Raw genomic sequence first — 26,991 nt, 5'->3', positions numbered from 1 at the left:
CATGGACCTTCCCTAAAATTGTATTTCTAATTTTTTTTTTTTGTAAATGGAAAGGTTATGAGGCAAAGCTAGCTCATGGTTCATCTTGAATAAGCACACACCCTTTGTTATCTAGGATAATGTCTGTATTATTAGAGTTTCAGTTGAATGCTTGCTATATACAGTTTAGAAACAGGACGGACAAGAAGTTTTTACCTAGAATCCTTAATCTTTTCAGTGGTTTGATTATGTGTTTTCCAAAGGAGTCCTAAATTAATAATCAAAATTTGGTGGTAAAGAAGAATATGGAATTATGATTTTAAAGTTTCTTTCTCTCTCTAAGATCTAGATAATGAAAGAGAAATAGACCTTGAAATAATATATAAATTAACTTTTGTTCATCTTGTAGCATGATCTTATGCTTGATTTTTAAAAACTGATTATAGATTTTAAATATATAATCACTACAATTTTTATAGTCCAAGATACACATAGTATTTTTTTGGTGCTGAATAGGTCTTCGTACTAACAATTTTACCATTTTGAAATTTTAATTTGGAGATTTTGTTTTTCTAGATTGCAATTGGAGTACTTTTATAGTATAACATGAAACCGTGTTTTGGCCGAACTTTAGAAAGATAAAATACAGTTCCTCTTTATACAGCAGGCATTGCCAGTAGACCTGAGCAACAGTGGTATCAGAAGTCATGGAAGTGGTGGTTTTCACGGAGCATCTGCATTTGACCCCTGCTGCCCTGTTTCTTCTTCCCGAGCTGCAATCTTTGGCCATCAGGCTGCTGCTGCTGCCCCAAGTCAGCCATTATCAATAGATGGTTATGGATCAAGCATGGTTGCGCAGCCCCAGCCCCAGCCCCCTCCACAAGCCTCACTGTCATCATGTCGACATTATATGCCACCTCCTTGTAAGTATAAATTTAACAGGCAGAGAACTTAAAGGCATATAAATGAAGCATTGTACATTCCTCCATGAAATAACCTTTCAATAATCCTAATTCATAAATTTTTAGTTATTTCCTTGGCCTAAGAGTGGGGTGTATTTTTTCCATTTCTTCCTCTCTTCACCCTACATTCCCAAAACAATCTTCTAAGGTAAAAAAAGACAGCTGTTGTTTAAAAAGGTCAGGGAAATAAAGAGTATTATATTTTGTCTCTTTTACATTTTAACATATTTTAATATATGAAATTGATATGAAATATGAAATATATGAAATTGAACTACATTGAATGACACCTTAGATTTCTATAAAAGGAAACCCTTAAGATTTATCCTTTAGGGGTAGCAGACAATTTGAAAGTTTAGTAGTTGTTGTTAGGCACAAGAAAGTAAATTTTGACCAAGAATTCTGAAGATCAGCTGAGGCATATGAGAGAAAGGCATGAAGCATACACAGAAAGCTTGACCGATTGCAAAAAGATTTCTCTATTCATTTGATGTAGGCAATTAAATGAAGTCAGACATGGTTTTTCTAAAGCAATTGAAATCTGTGAGATCTCTGAGTATCCTAAGAAGTGAGAAGTGCTCTTAGGCTATGTAACACGTATTTACTACTTTGTTACATTATAAGCTAATCATCAAATGGAAACTTAATTAATACTTTGATGAAAAAACACTGAAAATTCATACCAGGAGTACACTAGGGGTTTGGCAAGGACATTTGCTTTTGTTCTGATTACATGCAAGGAATAATTTTTAGTTCTATATCTCATTAGATTTCTTCTTCCGTTCCTAGAATTTAAAAAATCTAGGTCTTGCAGATACAGCTGGATTCAATCCAGAATGTGTACAGTGAAACCTGGGGATAATATCATTTACCTTTTCAATAACATAACTTAAGATATAAAGTATAAGTTAGAAAACAGATTTTGGAACAGTTTTTGCAAAGCATTGACCAATGGGCAAATTCTGCTGTCCAGGCTGTTTTGTGATACCTATTGATATTTATCTTTAATTGATTATCTTTTATTAGGAACACAGAATGTGTGGTTTTCTGCCCCCTCCCAGTAATATGTAGAAGCAATATATAAGTGAGTGCATTTCTTTTTAAGTGCCCTAATAAAGAAGTGTTTTAGATTTAAACTTGTTTTACTTTTATTATTAAAGTAACTTGTGTACATTGTAAGAAGTTCAAACTGCAGAATGACATAAAATGAGAAGTTAAAAGCCCTTCCCTCACATCCCACTGATCTTAATACCTTGAAGATAGCAATTGTAGCTTATAAAACCTAGAAGTTTTCTTTATACACACAAAAGTATATGTACGTCTCTCCTTTTAAAACAGTGGGATCGTAACAAGCATATTATTTGCCTCTCTCTGAGTTTTTTCTTTTTTTATAAAACTTTAACAGTACATCTTAGATTTTTTTCCATATTAGCCATAAAAATCTAGGTTGCTATTCTCAGGACCCTCATAATATTCCACTGTATAGTAAATCAGTTCTCTGTTGATGGTTACATTGCAGTTTTTTAGTCTGCTCTTGGGTAGCGTGTTAGGAGTGAGATTGCTGGGTCAAAGTGACATGTTGAACTTTTAGGAAGCAATATCAAGAACAACTTTTTTAACTGGCAAGAACACATAAAATAGAGATGGAAGGGAGATGGTGTGTGGGAATGCAGAATGTCATGTTTCTAGAGTGGTTAGCAATCTGTTTTGTTTAGAATATACAGTGAATTATAACAAAGGCTGAACTTCTCACCGCACACACAAAAAAATGGTTACTGTGTGAGGTAACGGAATGTAATGAACCTGATGGTGGTAATCATTTCACAAAGTATAAGTATGTCAAATCGTCATTTGTACACTTCAAGTATGATTGTATTTGTTAATTATACCTCAATAAAGCTGAAAAAAATGATTGCTGAAGAGTTAAATTGGTTCGTTCTGAAACAAAACTTTAAAATTTTGTAGTATTTGTCAGTATTATTTCTTGCATAATGATTATAGAAATAAACTTTGAATTGAAACTGGAAAAAATATTCTGAATTTGAGGAAGGATAGTTAACAATGGTAAAACATAGTGACTTCTTTTTTTATGACCAAGTACTGAGTTTTCTTGGAGTAAAGCCTTGATTTGAAAACATGACATTTAGAAAATCACTTAAAAATTTTGTCTCAGAGTTTATATTGAGCATAATGAAGGTTTCCTTTAAATACATGCTAGCAAGGTGTCCTTTTAAAATATGGCTGAATGAGTTCATGGTCACCCCTGCTGAATCAGACGTGATTAAAATTGAAGGAAAGTCTTCTGTCGTGAAACTAGAGAATGGCCATACCGCCATATCAGATTCCAAGAAGATCTTCCAAATACAATGAAATTGGGACTGAAGTCCAGGGAGGAAACAAACTTTTTTTTCTTTAATGATTTTTTATTATATTATGTTAGTCACCATACAGTACATCCCCGGATTCCGATGTAAAGTTCGATGCTTCATTAGTTGCGTATAACACCCAGTGCACCATTCAATACGTGCCCTCCTTACTACCCATCATCGGTCTATCCCAATCCCCCACCCCCCTCCCCTCTGAAGCCCTCAGTTTGTTTCTCATAGTCCATAGTCTCTCATAGAAACAAACATTTTTAAACCTCAAACAGATGCATGTCTCTTAGAGTAAGAGAGATGTGTATTCCTAAAAGGGACTTTTCAACAGCCACTTTGAAACATAAAGAATGAAGAAATGGGGGAAGCCATCTTTATTAAGGCTGGTTTCCCTTGCAGGTTCTTGGCAAAGATGCCCCTTCATCTTCTTAATGTAGCATAGGAAAAAAGGCATGGGGCAGAGAAGAGCAGCATTAAAGGAATATCTTTGCAGTCTTGCCCAGAAGAACTCACAAGTTCTTTCTTCTCTGTAATCAGTAATCATAAAGGAAAGCAAGATTTATGTATTTATAAAAGTATAACTTCTACATTTGACTTCGCAAAAACAGAAAACTTGCATATGATAAAATTAAGACAATTTGGAAAAATGTTTATACCTTATTATGACAAACCTTCCATGTATACAGAGAATACTTATAAACCAATGAGAAAAAGGTGATTATGAATAGGTAATTCTGGGAAGAAATATAAGTGGTTAATAAATACAAGATTTTTCTCAGATTGGCATTTAATAAATTTAGTTAGAACGTAGGGGTAATCAGGCACTCATGTATGCTGTTCACGGAAACATTACGGTAACCTTTTGGGAATGGTATTTTGTCAGCTGTTAACTGAGTTTAAATGATTTTCTCAGACTAAGAATTCCTTATAGGAATTTATGCTGCAGAAGCTGTCCGTGAGTAATGCATGTGTGCACGCACTCATATGCATGTACATATGAAAGAGTGAGCACAAGAGGCGTCGTGTACACAGGTGTTTAGTGCAGCATTTGGGTTGTTACCCGTTTTTATCAATGGTGATTTCTTGAATAAATTGTGGTACATTTCTATAATAGAATGCTGTGAAGCTGTGAATGAAGTAAAACTATTTATTACATTGACATGAGAAGATACCTAAGATTTTTCAAAGAAGAAAGCAGGTTGCAATGCAAAATTGAACAGACTCAAGCCTTAATAAAGTATTCATAAAAATTAAATGTGTACTAATATGTTCGTAAAAGACAAAAGGAATGTATAATAGCAATCTATGCTCAACTGCTTGGTGCCTGTATTTTTTTTACAGATGCTTCTTTGACAAGACCACTTCATCATCAAGCCTCTGCCTGTCCTCATTCTCATGGAAACCCTCCTCCTCAGACTCAGCCTCCGCCTCAAGTGGATTATGTTATTCCTCATCCTGTACATGCTTTCCATTCTCAGATATCTACTCATGCAACATCTCACCCCGTGGCACCCCCACCCCCAACCCATTTAGCCAGTACAGCTGCACCAATCCCTCAGCATCTTCCTCCCGCACACCAGCCTATTTCACACCATATTCCGGCCACGGCCCCTCCAGCACAGAGACTGCACCCTCATGAAGTGATGCAGAGGATGGAAGTTCAGAGAAGGAGGATGATGCAGCATCCAACGTATGTTTTATGTTTGTTTGTTTTTTTAAAGATGATCACTCTGTGTTCTTTTTCCTTCTATTTCTGTTGGGGTTTAAAACTAAAAATCTTTAGAAGTGATGTAACTATATGAAATCCTCAGGTCACTAGGAAATTCTTTACTGACTAGAATCTTCCTTTGTCTCGTCCTGCCTGAGTTGTAGGTGCTCACAAAACAAGTTTATATCAGGTTAAAGAAATCAAACCATTTTCAGGTTATGACCCAGGGTCATTTATTTTTGTAAACCAGTTGCTTGTTCATCAGTTTCTTCAGTATCCCATAGTAGAGATTAATGTTACAATTGATGGTCCTGAGGAACAACACACAAAATTGTCAAAGATTTAATAAATGCTCCCAGCCAGAGGGAAGAAGAGGACTAGTAGAATTTTCAACAACTGACATTGAAAAAAGTCTTCTTCACTTAGTTTATTTATAAACTTAAATATTAAAATACACTTTCCAAACATCATGAAAAGACTATAATTGAACTTTTTGAAAATTCAGGATATGATTTTCTAATCCATGGTAGCAAACTCTGTTGGTCTAATTATGCTTGTGTATGTTTGTAGATAGAGTTTTATAGGTAAACAGCTACACTTGTTCATTTATGTATTGTCTGTGTCTTCTTTCACACCACAAAGACTAAATTGAGAAGTTGCAGTAGGGACCATACAGCCTAAAGAGCCAACAATTTCTACCATTCAGCTCTTTCCAGAATGTGTTTGCAAACCTCTCTGTTTGCAAAACTCTTGATCTAATTAATGATCTAGCACATGGGTAAATTCTTCCTTTAGTTATATAAGGTTATTTCCAGAGTCTCTGGCTATTACTGGCATTCTCATATAATAACTCCTGATATAGAAAGTTGGCAATTTAAAATTCTCATCTTCCAGTATCTAGAAAATTACTTGTTTTAAATCATTAAGCTTAAACATGCAAAATCTGTAAATACATTAGAAACTGATAGGAAATAGGGATTACACTATAAAAATGAATCCCGTGTATGGTTTTGTTCTTTAAGTGCCATTTGTTTAGAACTTTATGACTTTTTATATTTATAAATTTGGCTGACTTTAGAAAAAGAGAAAATAATCTGGCATGCAGAATAAAGAGTGTGAATGGAGCTAATATCAGTTTCCCAGATATGTTAACATGTACTTGCATGTGTTTGAATAAAATGCATAAGGTTAAAAGTTTTTTCTCTTAAAATAAGTTTCATCCATTTAAATGGATGAATGTCATTACAATATAGAAGCAAAGCAAAATAAAGTAGCTTCCATTTTCTTCCCTTATATGTTTATGTAAAATAACTTTTTTGTGCCTACAGCATTTGCTGTGGTGGTTAATTTTTAAAATTTTATCACCATTCATTTCCCGTTATTCTGTTTAAAATATCTGCTGTAAAGATAATGTTAAAATTGCGTTTTTCCTTGGATGATATTTGAATTGGAGGCATTATAATAAGCAGTGAGAATTGTGGGGTTATGGTTTCTTGATTTATTAGTCATTATATAATTTTATATTTTTATAATTTATTATAGAAGTAATTTTATTACTAATTTATAGATGTTTATAATATTAATACTAGATTGTTTTTCCTACATTAAGAAATAACCAATTATTCAATTATTTCCAGTGGTCTTTTTGTGTTCTGTGTTTCCAGGCGGGCACATGAACGGCCCCCACCCCATCCACATAGGATGCACCCAAACTATGGTCATGGGCATCATATTCATGTGCCTCAGACTATGTCCTCACATCCTCGACAGGCTCCAGAGAGATCTGCCTGGTCAGTATCTTGTTTATTTCAAAGTTATGCTCAGCAGCCTGTAGTAGAAATGTCAGAATAGATGCTTTATACTGGGATGCCATGCAGAAGGGTGATATGGAGAAATTTGAATTCCAGCTTATCTGTGAGGCACTGTCTCTGGGCAAGTTATAGAAACCTGCGGTGGAGAGAGGAACTTGAGTTCTGGGGCAGAGAACCATGTCAAACAGGAGTAGAGCTTTTTTGTTGTTTTTCAGGGGTATCTGCCATCAAAGTTAACTCCCTAAATGGATCTTTCACAACTTCCTTATCCACTCCGCCACCTTTGTACTCAGATCTGCTTTACCACTCCTAATCCCTGTTTATTGACAAGGGAAATCAAGCCTGTGTCCTAGGCATGTGGTTTTTTTTAGAGAAGTGGAAGCAGATTTGCATCTCTATCTGTAGGCAGAGTTTGAAACTTTGATCCACAATGAGATTTGAAGCAAAACATAAGAGAATAAGGGAATGAAAATTGAGTATTTACCAATTTTGTTCTTTCTTAAATTTTGTTTACCCTTACTTTATAAGGTATAGAAGTGTTTGTTCTTCTAATTATCTTGATGCCAACAACCCACAGACACTGTCCAACAAACAAAAGCCCTGGGAGCATCTGAACATTCATATAAACCAGAAAATGAGGCTATTTTGTATGATCCTCAAGTAGAATCAGACTTTTCGATTGGAAGGAACCTTAAGGGTCATTCATCATATTTCCTTCGTAGGATGTGAAACTGAGTACATATGCTTTGCTTCTCATGGTCACAAAATTGAATTTTTGAGTTTTAATTGCTGAAATGAATTTGAAATTAATGACCTCTTTGGAGCTAAATTATCTTTTTCTCAGCTGTGTCAGTTAAAAAACTTTATATTACTTTAAAAAATATTAATATACTCCCCCATTTCTGTCGGTAAAAAAAAAAAAAAAGACACAGGAAGGATGGCTAAAAGATAGTGTTCTCATCCTTTGTCAGGGAACTGGGAATTGAAGCTGGAGTGACCGCAGCTACTTACACACCTGGAGCACTGCATCCTCACTTGGCCCATTACCATGCACCTCCACGACTTCATCACTTACAGTTGGGAGCTCTTCCTTTAATGGTAAAACAGAAGAATTTCAGAATTCTGACATAGTCTCCTTCTAAAAGTATTCTTCCTTTTCTAAATTAAATACTTTATTGGAAAAATTTTTAAATGTTATTAGTTGTTATGGTGTTTTAATGGAATTTGAGAATTATTATTATTAGATTGAAATTGTGCTATAAAAAGCTGTAAGATATATTAAAGTCTGTATTTGTATTTACACTTAATATAAAAAATGATAGTTTTTTCTTTTCTACCAATATCACAATCTTAATCCACTGTCACTAGAACATATGCTTTATTTTGTCATACCTACTAATAGGTCTGTTTTGATACGTTCATCCTTTATTTTTTGATCTGCAGGACTATACTGATTCTCTGTCTGGTTTGAACAGATTCAGATCTTGTTGATACCAATTTGAGTTCTAAAGAACAAGTTCAGCAAAAGTATATTGAGTTTACTGTTCATACTACCTACTAGTTATAAAAGTGGTACTGAGTAAGGAAGTTTTTTCATCTCGTGGGGGTAAAGACATTGCAGGAATGGTTTCCAAGATGCTTTATTGTAGCTGTGACTTAGGCTTTGGAATTGAGAATGGTACTCTTAACAGTGGTTATAGCATGTAAGGAGCTGTCAAACAGCAAAAGCACAAGGAACTCCAAGTAAGTTGGTATCTGTAGGTCTTAGGGATGGGGGTTACTCAGCAATAAGAAACAAAGCTGCCTTCCTGCACAAAGGAGACTGAGGGAGGGTTACAGGGCAAGTGAAGGTTTAAATAATTTGAGGGGCAAGAGTTCCTTTCTTATTTCTAGTTTTCCTTAGAGATGTGTAGGAAGTTAGGTTATCTGCTGAGAGCTTGGTAGTGTTGATTTTGACTCTAAGGAAAGTTGTAGATATTTGAATAATAGGCTATTTGAAGGTTAAAAGTTAGTGCTTATTTTAAATTCTTTTCAGTTACATACGAATTGTCTCTTAAAGCTATAAACTTGCTAGAAGTATGTTGTGATTCGGTGGTCCAAAAATAATGTTGGAGATTTATTTATAATGATGGAAGAATGGTACTCTATACCAGAATCTCCCTTTTTAATACAGTCCACTGTTGTTATGTACAGTAGTTACATTTATAAAGTTGTGCAAACACTGAGTAGGTAAATACAGAGCCATTTTTCTTGCGGTAAATATAGGGTTAGGTTATTGCAAGCCTCTGGTCACAACAGCCAGTCAGTACCTAACCTTGTTTTGATGTCTGTTTCAGTTTAAGACACGTTATTGGATATGTATTATTGAATCATTAACATTGAGCTCGTGGCCAACAAAACTCATGCCTGAATGAAGCTTATCTACACACATTTTACCCATAAGGCCTATCACAGCCTTCTTGCACTTAGGAACACTAGCCCCTAGCACTTAAGTTTGGTGGCCATTTTAAAATCACCAGTAAAAAGCACAAAAATGGAAACTTAAATAGATCACAGAAAGACCCTTGTTTATAGTATAAGAGCTGAAGCAAGAAGGTGGAGCCTTGTTCTATGTGTCAGGCAACTCAGATTTTTTTGCTGCTGTGTACGTGTCCATGAATGATGGAGAGCACAGGTATTGGTTTTGGAGTTACAAATAATGTTTATCAAGTAGGCAAGTTCATGAATAATAAGGATTGAGTATGCCTAACAAAAAATTAGAAAACAGTATTAAAACTTTCACTAACAGAACCAAACAAAAAAAGGAACCAGAGTACCTTTGGCTATTAGGAAGTTAGAGGAAGGGGAATAAATTTTGTTGGAAAATTTTGTTCATTTTTATTTCATAATATGGTTTAATAAAGTTCTCTGAAACTGACAAAATCTTAGGAAAATTTTGCACTTTATATGTTTAGCCTGCCAAGAGCATCAATATTAACTTTGGGTATTTTCTATTTAGGATTCTTTGTGCAAAATAAATCAAGTAGAAGAAACCTGTTATCTCATGGAAAAGCTTTTTTTTTTTTCTTCTTGTATTTTAATAGTTATTTTAAGAGTTTATATTTGAAGAGGAACCTAACCCTTTTACAGAGTGCTTACTTGGAGTCATGTGTACTTATTGAAGTTGAATTTTGTGAGTAGCTGAATGGAGAGAATGGAGTGTCTCAATTATTTAGTGTGTTAAAACTTGAGCCTACTCTTACTTGATTTAGCCTATGTCTTCTATTAAAATAGGTTCCTGACATGGCAGGCTATCCTCATATTCGTTACATTTCATCAGGATTGGATGGAACATCATTCAGAGGTCCTTTCAGGGGCAATTTTGAGGTGTGTAATGCAATTAATGAACATATTTGTCACAGTATCTTTAATGTAGAGAGAGAATATATGTATTATTAGTATTCATAGTTGAGTTGGATTGCTGCACTGGCTGGGGATCAGAAGGCAGCACAATGTCTGAATTTTTGATACTGCTTCTGGGGGTTATCACAGAAAGATTTAATAAGCAATATTAATCTTAGTATCAGAGTTATCCACATAGTTAAAGATGAGTAAATGAAAACATGTAATATAAAAGAATATAGCAGTTTATGAGCTCAATATAAATACCAGAGAAAGAACTATACCATTAAATGTGGGGGGGAAATCTCAACTGCTTTTGCCTAAGCTTATTTTTAGAGAAACATTACTGGACAAAAGAAACCTAAGTAACCTAAGTTCGTAGCTAACTATCCTTTTTGAATTTTCAGGAAGAACAAATCATTTGAATATGATTTGAAGTTTTGTTTTTTTCTTCATGTCAGTTTGGAAGTTGGAGTCAGAGGGACTTTGAACTATCCTTTGATTTGTTTCCCTATTTTGCTCAATGATTTCATCTTCTCCATGCATACATACTAACTGACTTTTATAGTACCATGTAGTAATGTGGTGTCCTAATCTGTAAGGATAACTTTGCCATACTACTACATTGGCTGAGAAAATAATTATAAACATTTGCCTTACCATATATGGCTTTTGTATTTACATTGCAGGTTTATAAATATGGAACTTTATTGCTTTTACAATATTAACAGTGCTGTTCAAGAAATAATCATCCTGGCTTTTGATACTAATTATTCTTTACCTTCAGGAACTGATTCATTTGGAAGAAAGATTAGGAAATGTGAATCGTGGTGCATCCCAGGGGACAATTGAAAGATGTACATATCCACATAAGTACAAAAAGGTAAGAATTTATCCTATAAAATGTCTATATATTATTGTTGAAGTGCATAAAATTTAATATTATGGACCTTTTTTGAGATTGTGGAGTCTAGCAACTACATTATTTATTACTAAAACAACACATATGTATTTTTTTTTAATAATTGACAGTCTAAAAATACATATTTGAAGTTTCTTACCCTGCCGACCCCAGTCTTCCTTCCCAGAAGAAAAATCATAGTTAAGGCTTTCTTAGGTAATCGTCCAGATATTTTTATGCATTTACAGTAATGTGCATGTGTATGGATTTTTTCTTTCCCTTTCAAAAGTAACACAAAGGGGATGATATGCACACAGTTTTGCACATTTTCTTTTCCTCCTCTTTCCTCACTCACAGGTCACCCATATTCTATTTAACAGCATATACAAAATTTCATCATATGGTAGTACCATAATTTAACTAGCCATTTATTTGGACATTTAATTGATTTACATTTCTTACATTCTATCCTCAATTCCTTATGTAGTAGTGTATCTAGAAGTTAAGGAGCAGACGTGTTAAATAAGTTTCTTTCAACAAACGACAATGTCCTCTGCTACACAGAGAACAATAAAGTATGAAAATTACTGTTCCTTGTATTGTTTTATCTGTTTTGTAAGAATATTAGTGATTTAGGTCCTTTCAACTATCTAAGTCCTAAATGTCTTCTATTTAAGTCCTTTCAACTAAGCTAATGACTATAATTAGCATTAATTTATTTGGGTATTATTTGAAATACTCATTAGTAAAATAAAATTCATGTAGCTATACTCATGATGGGACAAAAATAGAGTTTATATTGTGCATCATCCTAATTGTGGATTAAAAATAATAGAAAGTAATGAATTTCTGTTACATTTGATTATGCTTTTAATGCTATTTAAGGGTCTTAAAAGAACAGTTGGTGGTAGTCACTTAATTCATCCATGAATTCATGACAGCTGTACCTGGGAAATGTGGGTGTGAATGTTTTGTTTTGTTTTGTTTTTGTTTTTCAAATAAACACAGACTTTACTCAGTTGTTCAATAATGTCATCTCTACTAATAAGGTAACAACTGATTGGTTCTCACAGAGGAAACTGCACTGCAAACAAGATGGGGAAGAAGGGACTGAGGAAGACACAGAGGAAAAATGTACTATCTGTTTGTCTATTTTAGAGGAAGGTGAAGATGTGAGGTAACTAGACATTAATTATCTAAAATCTGTTGTCAAAACTGTACAAGAAATTTTATTTCAAAGTAGACTAGAAACCAAATAAAGATTATTCCTGGCATTACCTGTTACCAATATCTGACATGTAGAATTGCCTTTTTACAGTGAGAGGAAGAATAGAAGGATGAGTCTTTGTATTACCAGCAGAGGGGTTGGTAGTGGAAAATAGATGCCTATTTTAGGGGTAGACCAAGATTTGACCAGGGAAATTTCATGATCAAATTATTTTCTATACATCTTTCAGAAAGGAGAATTTGGAGGCTTCACAGCCTAAGACAGTTATATTAATGTATTCAAAGCTTAAAGAGGGCAGTCCTCATTAGCTCCATGCAATTTGTCTTACAGTATCTTTTATAAATTAGTTTTGTCCTGAAATTCTCAGCTTATAAGACTCTTCTCTTCTTGCAGTTTTGTGATTTAGAAATGTTACTATGCTACCCACCGTTAATTTTAGGCTTTTTCTTTTTTCTTCTTTTTTTCTTTTTCTTTCTCTTTTTCTTTCTCCTTTTCTTTCTTTCTTTCTTTCTTTCTTTCTTTCTTTCTTTCTTTCTTTCTTTCTTTCTTTCTTTTCTTTTCTTTCCTTCCTTCCTTCCTTCCTTCCTTCCTTCCTTCCTTCCTTCTTTCTTTTCTTTTCTTTTCTTTTCTTTTCTTTTCTTTTCTTTTCTTTTCTTTTCTTTTTTCTTTCTTCTTTTNTTCTTTCTTTCTTTCTTTCTTTCTTTCTTTTCTTTTCTTTCTTTCCTTCCTTCCTTCCTTCCTTCCTTCCTTCCTTCCTTCTTTCTTTTCTTTTCTTTTCTTTTCTTTTCTTTTCTTTTTTCTTTCTTCTTTTAAGAGTGAGTGAGTGAGGGGAGGGGCACAGGGAGAGGGGGAGAGAGAATCTCAAGCAAACTGCACACCCAGCAGGAAGCCCACCATAGGGCTCATTCCCATAGAGCCTGAGATCATGACCTGAGCCACAATCAGGAGTCAGATGCTTAACCTACTGAGCCACCCAGGCGCCGCAGGCATTTTCTTTTTATAATCTGTTAAGTAATTGTTTTATTTTTATTATCTTTTCTAATGTAAGATAATATGTGTAGAAACAAGTTCTATAACATATATAACAGAACCACATGATGATTTTGTTGCCCTAACATGTAAGGATAACTTTTTCATATTCAGTTGGCTGAGAGAGAGAAAAATTATGCACAATTGGCTACCGTACCACATAAAAGGCTATTTCAAAAACGTTTTAAGATTTTATTTGTTTGAGAGAGAAAGTGTGAGCACACGAGCGGGGGAGAGAGGGATAGGGAGAAGCAGACTCCTCGCTGAGCAGGGAGCCCAATGCAGGCAGATCCCCCAGGACCCTGGGATCATGATCTGAGCTGAAGGCAGATGCTTAACCATCTGAGCGACCCAGGTGCCCCAAGGCTATTTCAGAACACTGTATTTCCAAAGAAGGTTTATAAATATGGAAGGTAATTATTTTTACAGCATTGACAATCTTGTTCACACAGTAATTGGAACACCTCTTTTTAGCTACTGATTTTATAAAATATTAGGAAGTCTGAAAGTGTATGACAGTTCTTAACAGCGGATGGAAGTAGAACTAGGCACTTTAATCAGTGACTTTTTATCTCACTGCTCATTTAGATTTAATATTATCATGTATTTCCTGGAAACATTATTTCTCAATTTCTAATTGATAGCCTAGGGTAGTATAGTGAAGTAAACATCTTCTTTTAACCTACTTTTATTTTTTCCCTTAATTTTTTTTTTGAGATCTAATAGACCTATAACATTGTATTTATTTCATTGTATTACAACATGGTTTGATAATACAAATATATTCCAAAAGGGATTAACCCACCTTTAAAAGAGTAGCATGATATTAAGTGGATATAACAATATTATTGAAAACAATATTATTAACCTTTAATCAGTCATGTACTCAAGTTTAATGTATAAAAATCCTCTAGATAAAAAATAATATTGCATATTAAGACATTCCTTAATTAATATATTTACTGTAACATGAATGCTAATGTTTTTGAGAATTAAATGAAATACATTTTTAAATGCTGAATAAATGCAGTGATTTGATATTAAAAATATATTTGCAGTATTATGTTACAGGGAACATACCGTCAACCTCATTGCATTGGCAGCTCAGGTATAGAAACCAAACTGGAATAATTGCCAGCATAATTGTCATTCTTAAAATTCTTACGATTTTATGTAATTTGGTTCCATAGCTGTGACAGTTAATTATCGTGGTCATTTACACATTATATTGCCCAAAGTAGAAATTTAATATAGGTGTAACTCGTTAGAGAGATTGGGTATATGGTTTGTTTGTTTTGTTTTTTTAAAGAAGGGAAAGACGCCTAGTAACTTCAAAACACTGCTGAATTATTGCATGTTATCATTTATTTAAAAGTAAATGCCACATGCAGTTGTCATGAAATTCACTTCTGCAATTTTTGCTTTTTGTTTTGTTTGCCTGTAATAGACGCCTTCCCTGTATGCACCTTTTCCACCAAGTGTGTGTTGACCAGTGGTTGATTACCAATAAGAAGTGCCCCATATGCAGAGTGGACATTGAGGCCCAGCTGCCAAGTGAAAGTTGACACCATGTTTCAGAACTCTTGCCCTCCCTCTCATTCCCATCCTCCTGGTACTGCAGTCAACCAAAGATGGCGTGACTTACCTGCGCAGATTTGGAAGCCTTGAACTTAAGAGTGCGGCTCTGCTATATGGTACAACTAATGCTAGACCTACAGTTGATGTATACAGTTGAGTTTGATGTATTTATAAAAGCTTTTTTTTCTAGATTTGACATTTTTCCTGTATCATTTTACTGTATTTTTGCATGGTTCCTTGTATTGCATTTCTTTGCACATATTATGGGCTTGTGACCCTAAACTTGCAGGCAAGATTAGCTGCTTTAGTAAGTAGAATTTTGTGGTCTTTTTGTTTTTTACATAGTACCAGGTCTTGAGAATTATGAATTTTTTTATCCATTACTAACCTTTAATTTAATCAATCATGTACTTTAGTTTAATGTATAAAGATCCTCTAGAAAATGATAATATTGTGTATTAAGACATTCCTTAATTAGGACAAAATGGCTGCTGTATATTTACAATATGGAGTTCTGAGTTAAACACCATCCTTAATAACTGGGAACAAAATACAAACCATATTCAATCAGATGCAGGTGGTATTCATATCACCAGAGTGATCAATAGAAATTTTCTTGGTGTATCCTTTTCCTTTCAGCACAATGCAGATAGAGTTGAATATTGATATCATACATTTAGACTGCTGTTCTGATCATATTTATCTTTTTCCTACATCGTTTAGAACTTTATTTCCCTGAGTCAGTTTTTGCTGCTGTGAAACAGCTCTGATGAACACTAAATACTAATTTCAATTAGCTGGATTGTACATACTTGCAGATTTAACAAAATTTTAGGGAAATTGAAGAAGACATGTAGAATTTTGTTCAGTCTTCTGCTAAGCACGTATAGTAAGGATATCTGCTTAACATTGATTTTGTAATAAACACATTCAGTCAGGATTTAGAATTGCAGTCATTGGCAGGTATCTCTGCATTCATAGAACTTCTAACGGTCCCAGGATCACTTTTAAGGGATTTTATTAGTTTAAAGATAAATAAAGTCAGCTGAATCTACATGTCTCTTGTTTTATTTCTCTTTAAACTTGAAAACAGTAAATCTGCAGATACTGTGAGGCACAAATTATACTGTCAACCTACTGTTGCTCTGGTTTTAGACTCCCACTTCATACATTACCAAGAGTCGATCACTGATTTAAAATTTTTAATTTCTATAGTTAAGATTTACTGCATAATATAGAATATAAAGTTAAGTTAACATACTAACATTTCTCCTTTGGAGAAAGTTTTAATCCACTTCAGGATGCATATTATCAAGAAAATTTCATATACAGGATAGCCTAATTTTATTTGTCTAAATATGCTTAATATGCCCCAGATTGCAAATGCATCAGTCAGTAACGTCACTGTCTGTATGTGGAAGACATGTTCCCATGGATCATATGTGAAGATGTCAATAAGCTTGCATTAAGCCACCTGCTTTGTAAGTGGATTGATTAATAAATAACTTATATTTCTATTGTCTTTGTGTTTCATAATTAATTTTATAAAACCGTTTATATTAAACATCCTGAAATTCAAACATAGTGATCTCACTCAAGTTGACATTTGCATAATTTTCATATTCATTCAGTTATGGCTACTTGGGTTTTTTTTTTTTTTTTTTGTATTAGTAAATGTAACACTATAGTAATTGTCAGTATCAACATGCTTCAACATAGTTATGTGTAGAGATGGAGGATGGACTATGGTTAAGAAATTTGGATGTAAAATAACATTTTTTAAAAAGAATACTTGATTAGGCTATAGTTGTAGAAGGGCAGAGGAGGGAGACAGAAAGAGTGACCATGGTCCATGCCTACCATCTTACTAGGAAAGGAGCAAGTAGCCTGTCTTCAAGTAGCCTGTGATGGATGTAGGACTTTGCACTGGAAAAACCAGGGTCCCTGTCAAGGGTGGAAGAAGTATATATGGGGAGAACTCTATACAATGGAGTCCTCTTGATGTTCCCCAAAACACAAGAAGAACAGATAGATTTCTCTATTTTTTAATATTACATCAAGATTTAGATGCATGACTACCTGTTGACCTGTTTCATAATTGCTACTGATTTTTTTATGTAGATAAAGCCTTATTTCTTTAAAATTTATTTAATACAAATATGTGGCATAAACCTGGATTGTTAATGCAGGAGCTTAGTAAGCAACTGCAATTAGTTACAGAAAATGTGATTAGTAATGAACCAAGTACAGAAGATAATAATTTTTAATATTTTAACTTTTGCTTTGTTTTTGTGTCTTCCATATCCTGTTGCATCTTATGTCAAAATGAAAATTTCAGTGACAGCTGTCCAAATACTTTAGAGCTAAAATTCTTTTGTCAGAAAATCCTTATTTTTATTGTTGTTAATATGCAAGTGATAAACTGATATTTGAAACATTTTTCTTACTCTGGTGACTTTATTTTAGCTGCTAACACGCTTCATCATTTGAACCATAACAATTTGACATACAGAAAAGTCTTTCAAAAAGTATTTGTAACACTAAACAGACTCTGGACATTTTACTATTAGTTTTTCATAAATGGGAATACTTTAATTCTGTGGCAAATACAACCTGATTTCGAACTTACCTTCCAACTCCTCTGGAAACACAGAGTTTCTTAGTTCTTCAAGACTTCATGGGGCACCTGGCTGGCCCTGTTGGTAGAGATGTGACTCTTCATCTTGGGGTTCTAAGTTTGAGCCCTGCCTTGGGTATAGAGATTACTTAAAGTCTTAAAAAAAAGAAAGACTTAATGTATCACAATATTAGATATGTCAAGGTTGAAATATCTTCTCTCAGTTAATGACTCAATCATCTTCTTGAATTAAGAATTACAGTTGACCCTTGAACAACATGGGTTTGAACTGCACGGGTCCAGTTACACATGGACTTTTTTCAATAAGTAGAGTATAGTAAATGTATTTTCCTTACGTTCTTTTTTATAATTAAGTTTTGGTGGAGTGAAAAGTTACACATGGATTTTCCACTGTGTGGTTGGTGCCCCTAACTCCCCCATATGGTTCCGAGGTCAACTATATGTCCAAAACAACTATTTTTTTTTCTTTATTCATTCATTCTTTTTTAATTTTTTTTCTGGAAATAGGCTCCATGCTGGGCATGGAGCCCAGTGGGGGGCTTGAACTCATGACCCTGAGATCAAGACCTGAGCTGAGATCGAGAGCTGGACGATTACCGACTGAGCCACCCAGGCGCCCCAAAACTATTTCTTACTAAGAGAAATAAACATTACCTATTTTGTGGTTGGACCTACTGGGCACTATCCCTCTCTGCCCTGTGTATTCTGTACAAATTCACAGGCCACACAAATGATTCCTGTAGTTGTGGAAAGAATATAGGTTTTGGTGTCAGACAAGGGCTTTGAATTGTGCAGCTTTGAACAACTTAAGCTTTCTGAGCTTCATCTGTCTCATCTATAAGACAGAATGGGTTGTTACTAGAATTAAAGGAGGTAACAAGTGCAAAGAGCTTTGCATGTAGTACAGTCGTGCTGTTAAATATTAAACACTAAAACTTTGGCGGTTCCTGCATAAAATTGTCAAAAAAAAAAAAAAAGAAGTTCTCCCAGTGCTCACTGCATTCCACCCCACCACCCAAACAGCTACCCTTGCCCTTGATAACAAATGGTAGCATAGCATGGTGCTGAACCATAGATGATATTTGTCACTAACTTTTCTCTTCTAGGATCCAAGAAGATAATTACTAGGTAAGAAAGAACACTCCTCTTCAGCCCTTCTTTGATGGGTTGGAATTTTTCTTCTAGTAGGGGGATGGAGGATTCCCAGCACATTTGCCTTCTTCCCTTGCATTTCAGTCAGAACAGGGGCATAGTTACTTGCCCATCAATACCATCCAATGCTGTATTTTAGGCACCCATTGCCACTGGATCAGAATTGGCAAAGGGTAGGAAACCATTCATCCTCTCTGATCTAAAGGAAACTTTTAAGGAGAAATTAACTAGAATTTCTCATTTTCCCCTAATTTTTTGCTCACCAAATTGTGCTATGCAGGGACCTGGTGCCTGTTAAGGTTAACTAAGTACATACCACTGAGAGCTGCTTCTAGGCTTATTTTTAGGCCAATAGTTACCACTGAGAGCATATGGAAGGTATGGGTTTCTAAGAGATGCTTTTGATTAGCCCAAACAAATTGTATGTCTCTTTTAAAAAATTCTTTATCATCACTACAGGAAATGGACTGGATTCACTAGAAACTAATTTTCATTGTGGGCTCTGCTGAATCTTGAGTGTGAACTTCTAAATCATTTTTGCTTTAGGTGGTAATATTCAATCTATATGTGGGGGAAAAGCTTTGGGAAGTGCAGAATTCTGCAGATTGTCATTGATACATTGTGCTCTGTAAAGGAAGAATTTGACTTTTTCCACTGCCTGTGTGATTGGTAGCACAACTCAAGACACTCAAGTTTCCAATCTGGCAGTTCAAGGATGACCCAAAGCCTGCCCTTCCCCCATTACATATGTGGAAATTCTTCCATAATATGGGATGCTCCAAACTTGCTATCCTAGGGATTCTATTCTTTAGATTTTCAAGAGATTTCATAAGAGGAGTGTTGGACAAGGGAATTGGACGAGATGTGGTAAGTCTCCCATCCACTGCATCCCAACCTGCCTTTAAAAAGGAATGAATGTCTTTCATCGAACTGCTATCTAGACTACCATGCTATTAGCATTTGCTCAGAGAATATGGCGTACCTGGTTTCCTTGAACGTCACTATTAGCCACACACTCCCCAGAGTTTTATATTATCTATTGCTGTGAAATAATTATGTGTAACTCTAGAACTTAGTGCCTTAAACATCAAACATCTCAGTGTCTGTGGGTCCAGATTTTGGAAGCAGCTTAACTTGGTGCTTCTGGCTCAGGGTCTTTCATGAGGGTACAGTCAAGATGATAGCTGGGGCCCTCAGTCGTCTGAAGCCTTTACTTGGTCTGGATGATCTGCTTCTAAGCTCACTCACATGGCTGTTGATAGGTGGCTTTGGTCCCCTATTGGCTATTGGCCAAGAGACCTCTCTTCACCCTATCAACAGCCATTGAACAAGCCATCTTGGAGCTAGTCCAAATTCAGGGGGAAGGGAGATAGCTACCCCTGTTAATAGAAGTGGCAGCAAAAAGATTATGACTATCTTTAACCTACCACAGTTACGTAAAACGAACCCTCCTGCTTTGTTAGAATTACTACTACGAACTACTAGTTTTTTCCCTCCTAAACCAAAGTTTAGCATATGGGAAACCCATGTGTGCAGAATGATGTTATGTTCTCACACATAATCAGGGGAATCAAGAGTGGAAGAACTTTAACTTCTTTATGCTGATATTCGAGTAAAAGAAACCTATGCAGGGACGCCTGTGTGACTCAGTCAGTTAAGCATCTGCCTTCAGCTCAGGTCATGATCCCAGGGTTCTAGGATCGAGTCCCGCATCGGGCTCCCTGCTCAATGGAGAGTCTGTTCCTCTCCCTTTGCCTGTTGCTCCCCCCGCTTGTGCTCTCTCTGTCAAATAAGTAAAATCTTAAAAAAAGAAAGAAAGAAACCTATGGGATGGAGATAGCTAGGTATTTCTGTAATTTAGAAAGGCTGCAGCTTTTTTTTTTTTTTTTTACAGAGAGAGAAAGCGCAAGCATGGGAAGCCACAGAGGGAGAGGGAGAAGTAGGCTCTCTGCTGAGCAGGGAGCCCATTGTGGGATTCGATCCTAGGACTCTGGGATCATGACCTGAGCCAAAAACAGGTGCCCAACTGAGCCACCCAGGTGTCCCTCTTTCTTCAGTATTCTTGATAGATGATTATTGTGATGGTTAATTTTATGTGTCAACTTGACTGCACCATGGAGTACCCAAACACTTGGTCAAACATTGTTTTGGGTGTGTTTGTGGGGGTGATTCTAGATGAGATTAACATTTGAATATCTGTAGATTGTGTGAAGCAGATTGCTCTCCCTAATGTGGGTGGGCCCTGTCCAATCAGTCGAAGGCCTGAATTAAAAAAAAAAAACCAAAACATCTTGGGGCACCTGGGTGGCTCAGTTGACTGGGTGTCTGCTTTTGGCTCAGGTCATGATCCCAGGGTCCTGGGATCAAGCCCCCCATCAGGCTCCTTGCTCATCAGGGAACCTGCTTCCCCTCCCCTGCCCTCCCCTCTCTTCTCTCTCCCCTCCCTCCATTCCTTTCTTTCCCCTCCTCTCTCTCTCTCTCTCACTCTCTCACTCTCTCTCGACACCTAACTAGTGCAATTTCATGCCTCTGGTTATATTCTTCCAGTGATGATGAGGTCACTAATTATTGAAGCACATTTTTTTTATAAAGTTACAGTTATTATTATTTTTTTTGGTAGATGTTCCTATAACTTCAGTCATAGGGTCCTATTCTACATTCTAGAGCAATGCAAAAGTAAGTCTGTTGTCTTCCTATCTGCTAACTCGTCAGATGTAGGGACAGCTATCTTGAATTTTTTAAGTCTTCCCCAAGTGAAATATCCTTAGTATCCTTGACTTTGTTTAACCTGGATCTTAAGCATCTTCGCTATTCTTGTCACCATTTTCTGGATACTTCTAGTTGATTAATGTTCCTCAGAGTATGATACCTGTAAATAATCATTACTCCAGATGTGATCTGAGCATTAAAATGGAATTACATCCACTCATGTTGATGTGTTAGGTCTTGGAATGGTGGTATTTTCTAAGGGAGCATAGGTTTCCTAAAGGAGGGGTGTGCAAATAGAAGGAATAAGAATGAATTGGAGGGGCATCTGCTGGCTTAGTTGGTGAAGCATGCAGCTATTGATCTCGGGGTTATGAGTTCGAGCCGCATGTTGGGTGTAGAGATTAAAGATCTTTAAGAAAGAAAAATAATTGGAAATGGGTTACAAACTGAAGGGAAATGAGACAGTCTTCACTCTGTCATCTGTGTGAGATGGGGATTGGCTCTTGTGTCCAAGGAGGCCTGCACACTCCCAGGTGCAAGTTAGTCCAGCATTGGGGCTGTTAGTGAAAAATCAGCTTGATATTCCAACTGGGACACTCCATTCTGCAGCTCCTCAGTATTCTACCAAAGCTGATAGGATATGATACAAAAATTAGAGCTCCTCACGATATTTATCTGTTGTAATAGAGAACAGGAAATGCATAAATAATTGAACACCATAATTTTATAGCTCTTGAGTCAATCGTTTATTATCCTCAACAGAACTTGTACCTTTTCACTTTCTAAGGATGAGTAAATTATATTTTTATTCTCTCATTTACCTTATCTCTATATTTTAAGCACCATGAGGGCAGAGACCCAGTTTTCATGCCTTTTCCCCCATCTAAGTAGTATGCACAATGCCTTGCTTATAGAAGGCATTAAGTTTATTTAAAAACAAAGGGTGTGTCTGGTTGGCTCAGTCAGTTGGGTGACTGACTCTTGGTTTCAGTTCAGGTCATGATCTCAGGGTCGTGGGATCGAGCCCTACCCTCCCCCATCGCATCAGGCTCCATGCTCAGTGGGGAGTCTGCTTGAGATTCTCTTCCTTTCCCTCTGGTTCTCCCCTGTATGCATGCACACTCTCTCTCACTCTCTCAAATCAATAAATTTTAAAAACAACAACAACAAACTTGGATAATTCACAAGCTTGAGGTCCAGATTTTAAAGAATCAGTTTGAGTGGAGGTGTTTGTTTCTACCTCTCTGGGTCGTCTTGCTTCTGAGCAAGTTTACAGGCCCTAGACTGGGACATACTCATACACCCTGTTCAGCCAGTAATAGGTTATCTGGTTACCTACATGGGATAGATAATGTTGACCTATTGGTTAAGGTGAAAGATGTCAAGATGATGCAAGCAACGCAGAGGAAAAGGCTTTCTTTTTGTAAGAAAGGTGACTGACCCACCCTTCCCTCTCCCAAGGAAATTAGAAATGGAAGGTACTATTTTTATGTTAAACTTGGTTTGCATAACTCTTGAGAGAAAATTTTAACGTAACTACTCAAAACTTTCACATTCATTACAATTATTATCCGTCACCCATGTTCAGTTATTTGCCAAGGTTCTTTCATTCTTCCAAAATTGCCTCTCATACCTGTTTCTATTTTTCATTTTTCACAGTCATCCAAGTCAAATTTTTGTGACATCTCACCTGGGAAAACTTTAGCTCTCCAATCCACTACAATCCAGTCTTCATGCTGCCCAGTGGGTCAGCTTTTTAAAACAAAGCTTGACCAAGTCATTATCCTTCTTGGAAACATTCCATGATTTCTTGTCTTCTGGATCTTTTGTAGCTTTATCTTTAACATTTCTATGATCCAAATGCGTCAGACTACTTCCTGTTTTTCCACAAATTTCTTCCCATTGCTCCCACTTCTTGAACACCTTTGCCATCCCCACCTGCTAAATTCTAACCCTTTCTTCAAAGCTCAGCTCAAATGTTTCCTTTTTAGTAAGCCTTCCTTCATCTACCCAGAATTAGTCTTCTCCTTTGTGCTCAGTCTTTTATAAGTTGTGCCTCTTATAATAATTATGTTCCTATATGTCTTCCCCTCATTGTTTTGAACTTGAGGGCATGGTTCATACTTTATTCTTCTTTGTTCCCTGCAGTGCCTTGCAAAAAGTGACATTTTAATGTTAATATAGCAAATATATTTTGTCTTCTAGCTAGTTGAGAGAAAAAAATCAGAAAGGTAGGCAGAAATGGATGGGGGTGGGTAAGAGAAATGGGATAAGTGCAACTGAGGGAGAGAACATGGTAGTATATTATTAGGAGGATCGCTGGGTTCTGATAAAAATCTGGTGAAAATTGTAATTTGTCGATTACCTCATTCACAGATATATAAATTATATATTATGTATATTGTGATGATATGTAAATTAAACTGGGCCCTTCATGCCCTATGGTCTGGAATAATGGCAGCTGAAACTCACAAAGGACAGAAGTAGAAAAGCATTCTTCAAGGATGTAGAAACCATGAACATGAGCTGAGCTTTTGGTCTTGTCTTATATACTAGCAGGTAACCCAAATGAGTCCTAATAAATATTCAACAATAAATAAGCCCTTTATTTATTCTAGGCACTAGAGATAGAATGGTGCACAAAACCAATACCCCTGCCCCCATGGAGCTTACATTCTAGTGCATTTGTTCAAATTAAGTAGCCCCTGGGTTAAGCTTCAGATGGTCCTAGTGGCCTGCCTTTGGGACTTCTAGAAGGGCTGTTAGGTTTCCAGCCCTGAACTGACCCAGGGCAATTTTTGCTGCTTGAAGTTCTTGAGTTCTGCAACAGTGGCTATCCGTGAAGTACTCCCAATGGGGGAAGGTCCTGGAAATCTGAGAAAAAGAATCCCAAGGCCAGGAGAAAAGGTGTGTATGTACCTGAATAAGAAACTGGAAGTGAGGAGGGTCTGACAAACAGCAAGCAAATCTTTGACCGTTTGCAACAGTCCTGTTAGCCAAGACTGCAAGCCCCTATCCCAAACTGGGGGATTTTGGCGTCAGAAAAGAAGAGTTCCCATCTGGCATTCCAGGACCTAAACATTTGTGTGAGAATCTCAGAACCTCTGTCTGTCTCTGACTCCCTTTCATGGTGTTGGAATACACTAGGCAACAGCTACCTTGAAGCCCAATACCTCCTGCCAAGCCAAGCCATTCACCTTGTCTCCAGTCATGCCAGTTCAGTACCGGTGGTCCGTGCTTTTGCTCGGGGTGCTCCCTCTGTCTGCAAACATCTCCCTTCACCCTATATCCACTGGAGTTTATATGTACACCTTTTCAAAGCAGTACTTGACCAAGAAATTGAAATGAATTGATTATGTGGACTTTTACCATACTGTAAAGGGCCATTGGCCTTTAAGAAATTTATTTTTGGTTAATTTAATATTTGATTTCCTTCAATGACTGTTTCAAAGTTTTCCCAGTCTTTCTACCAAATATAAATAGAATGACAATGGTAAATATAGTGGAAAGATCACAGGCTTTGGAATCAGACTAGAGTATGAATCCTAGCTTTGAAACTCAGAAGCACTATGATTGCAGCCAAGACGTTTAATAGTTCGGAACCCTAGTTTCTTCATCTGTCAAGTTGGGATAATACATGAGGGATGTTAAGACCACAGGACTTATTGTGGTGATCATTTTGCAATATATACAAATATCTAATCATGTTGTATACCTGAAACTAATGTTATATGTCAATTACACCTCAATAAAAAAATGACAAAACATTTGGGATAATACTACCTACTTTATAAAGATTGTTATGTGGATTCAACAAGAAAGTTTATGTAAATTAGTATATAGGAACTGTGATCAATAAATGTTACCTGAGACAGGAGGGAACAGGAAATATAGGAGAACTAGGGGGCCTAGCTGGCTCAGTCAGTACAGCTTGTGACTCTTGATCTCCAGGTCCTGAGTTCAAGCCTCACATTGGGTGCAGAGATTGCTTAAAAAAAAAAAGAAAAGAAAAGAAAAAGAAAAAAAATATATGGACTACAAGGCATTAAACAAAAGGCTGAATCAAAAAGTTTATTTGTGAAGTTCCAAGTTAGTTGCAGTGAAGGATATAAAAGAAATATTTCAATTTTTAATGAAAATACAATCTAATATGGATTAAATTATTCAATGTTGACAATGTTAAGTCAGTTAATAAAAGCACTCTGGCATTCACATCATTCCTGTTTACAAAGCCCTGTGAGTGGGTGAGGATTGTTACTTTCATAGTTCTAGCTTTTGATATCACAATATTATAACAAGTAAAAATATAATTTTACTCACAACTTCAGTGCACTAAACATCTATTTTTCCTTCTTAAGCCTTTTTCACTGGATACCTAATATTCAGTAATCAGTCAATGGATACACTAACATCTTTCCATGCCACATAGCAGCTGCAATTATTCCGGTTTTACAGAAGAGGAAACTGGTTTAGAAACGTCAGATGCAAGGGCAAGGGCAGAATTTAATCCAGATTACTTAACTTCATTCAAGCCTCATTGGTACCCCGGTAACAGTAGTAAAAAGTGGTAAAACAGAAAGCTTGCTCAAATTCTTAGACGGAGGCTACTATCAGTTGTAATTCCACTACCTCTACCGTGGGCGTTGGACCTTTCCTCTCCCTTTTTCCTTTCCTTTTTTCCACCCTTCTGCCCAAGGCTGGATCTGCTACACGTCATAGGGTCATTTATTCGACGAATATTTCTTTTTTTTTCTTTAAAGATTTTATTTATTTATTCATTCATTCGACAGAGACAGAGACAGCCAGCGAGAGAGGGAACACAAGCAGGGGGAGTGGGAGAGGAAGAAGCAGGCTCACAGCGGAGGAGCCTGATGGGGGACTCCATCCCTCAACGCCGGGATCACGCCCTGATCCGAAGACAGACGCTCAACCTCTGTGCCACCCAGGCGCCCCCGACGAATATTTCTTGAACACCGACCACAATGCATACCGAAGAATGCGCTAGGTGCCGGTCATACAACGGAGAGCTTACATGAATGACGAACCACACAAACCACATTTACCTTTTTATTTTCCTCTCCCTGGGAGTCTTAGCTTTTGAGTAAATGCCACAATTCCCACTCCTTTACCACACGTTTGAGTCTCAACCACCTAACAGTACTGACCTTGAACCGCTTAGGGGTGTCTACTTCCCCACTCAGGCCAGCCCAACCTAGACTCCAACTCGAAATTTCCGGAAGAGGAATAAAGGTCAGAAATGGCATTTCCAAGGTGTTTCTTACAGCCAACTTCCGCCCAGCTAGTAGAAACGTAGAGAGACATTCTTAGGTGAGACCTACTCAAAATTCAGAGAAGGCGTCCTACGTCTGAGTCCTCAGTGAGAACATTTCATTTTTGTTGATCTTAGAGGCCGAGATTTAAAAAAAAAGAAAAAAAGAAAAGAAAAGAAAAGAAAAGAAAAGAAAAGAAAAGAAAAGAAAAGAAAAGAAAAGAAAGAAAAGAAAAAAAAGAAAAAAAGACAAAAAAACAGCAGGCGGAAT

The 26,991-nt window shown here is 36.3% G+C and overlaps 1 protein-coding gene and 1 long non-coding RNA gene across 2 annotated transcripts in view; one reads left to right on the top strand and one right to left on the bottom strand.

The window, feature by feature from the left end:
- The window catches only part of RNF111 (ring finger protein 111), an 85,746-nt gene extending 69,277 nt beyond the window's left edge, over positions 1–16,469 (top strand). The window contains 8 exon segments of the mRNA XM_034660909.1: positions 644–902; positions 4,658–5,006; positions 6,689–6,814; positions 7,807–7,933; positions 10,109–10,201; positions 11,004–11,099; positions 12,191–12,294; positions 14,822–16,469. Coding sequence (XP_034516800.1) covers positions 644–902; positions 4,658–5,006; positions 6,689–6,814; positions 7,807–7,933; positions 10,109–10,201; positions 11,004–11,099; positions 12,191–12,294; positions 14,822–14,939 — 1,272 coding nt within the window. The 3' untranslated portion in view covers positions 14,940–16,469.
- Positions 16,470–17,580: 1,111 nt separating this feature from the next.
- LOC117802362 lies at positions 17,581–26,804 on the bottom strand. The gene is made up of 3 exons (XR_004625609.1): positions 26,617–26,804; positions 25,318–25,439; positions 17,581–17,648 (listed from the first exon to the last, which is right to left on the bottom strand). It is a non-coding gene; the product is annotated as an uncharacterized LOC117802362 (long non-coding RNA).
- Between the last annotated feature and the right edge of the window lie 187 nt (positions 26,805–26,991).

Source organism: Ailuropoda melanoleuca, chromosome 5 (genome assembly GCF_002007445.2).
Source record: "Ailuropoda melanoleuca isolate Jingjing chromosome 5, ASM200744v2, whole genome shotgun sequence".
NCBI lineage: Eukaryota > Metazoa > Chordata > Mammalia > Carnivora > Ursidae > Ailuropoda > Ailuropoda melanoleuca.
Note: the sequence above shows the minus strand (reverse complement) of the source record. Positions and strands in the feature narration are given on the sequence as shown.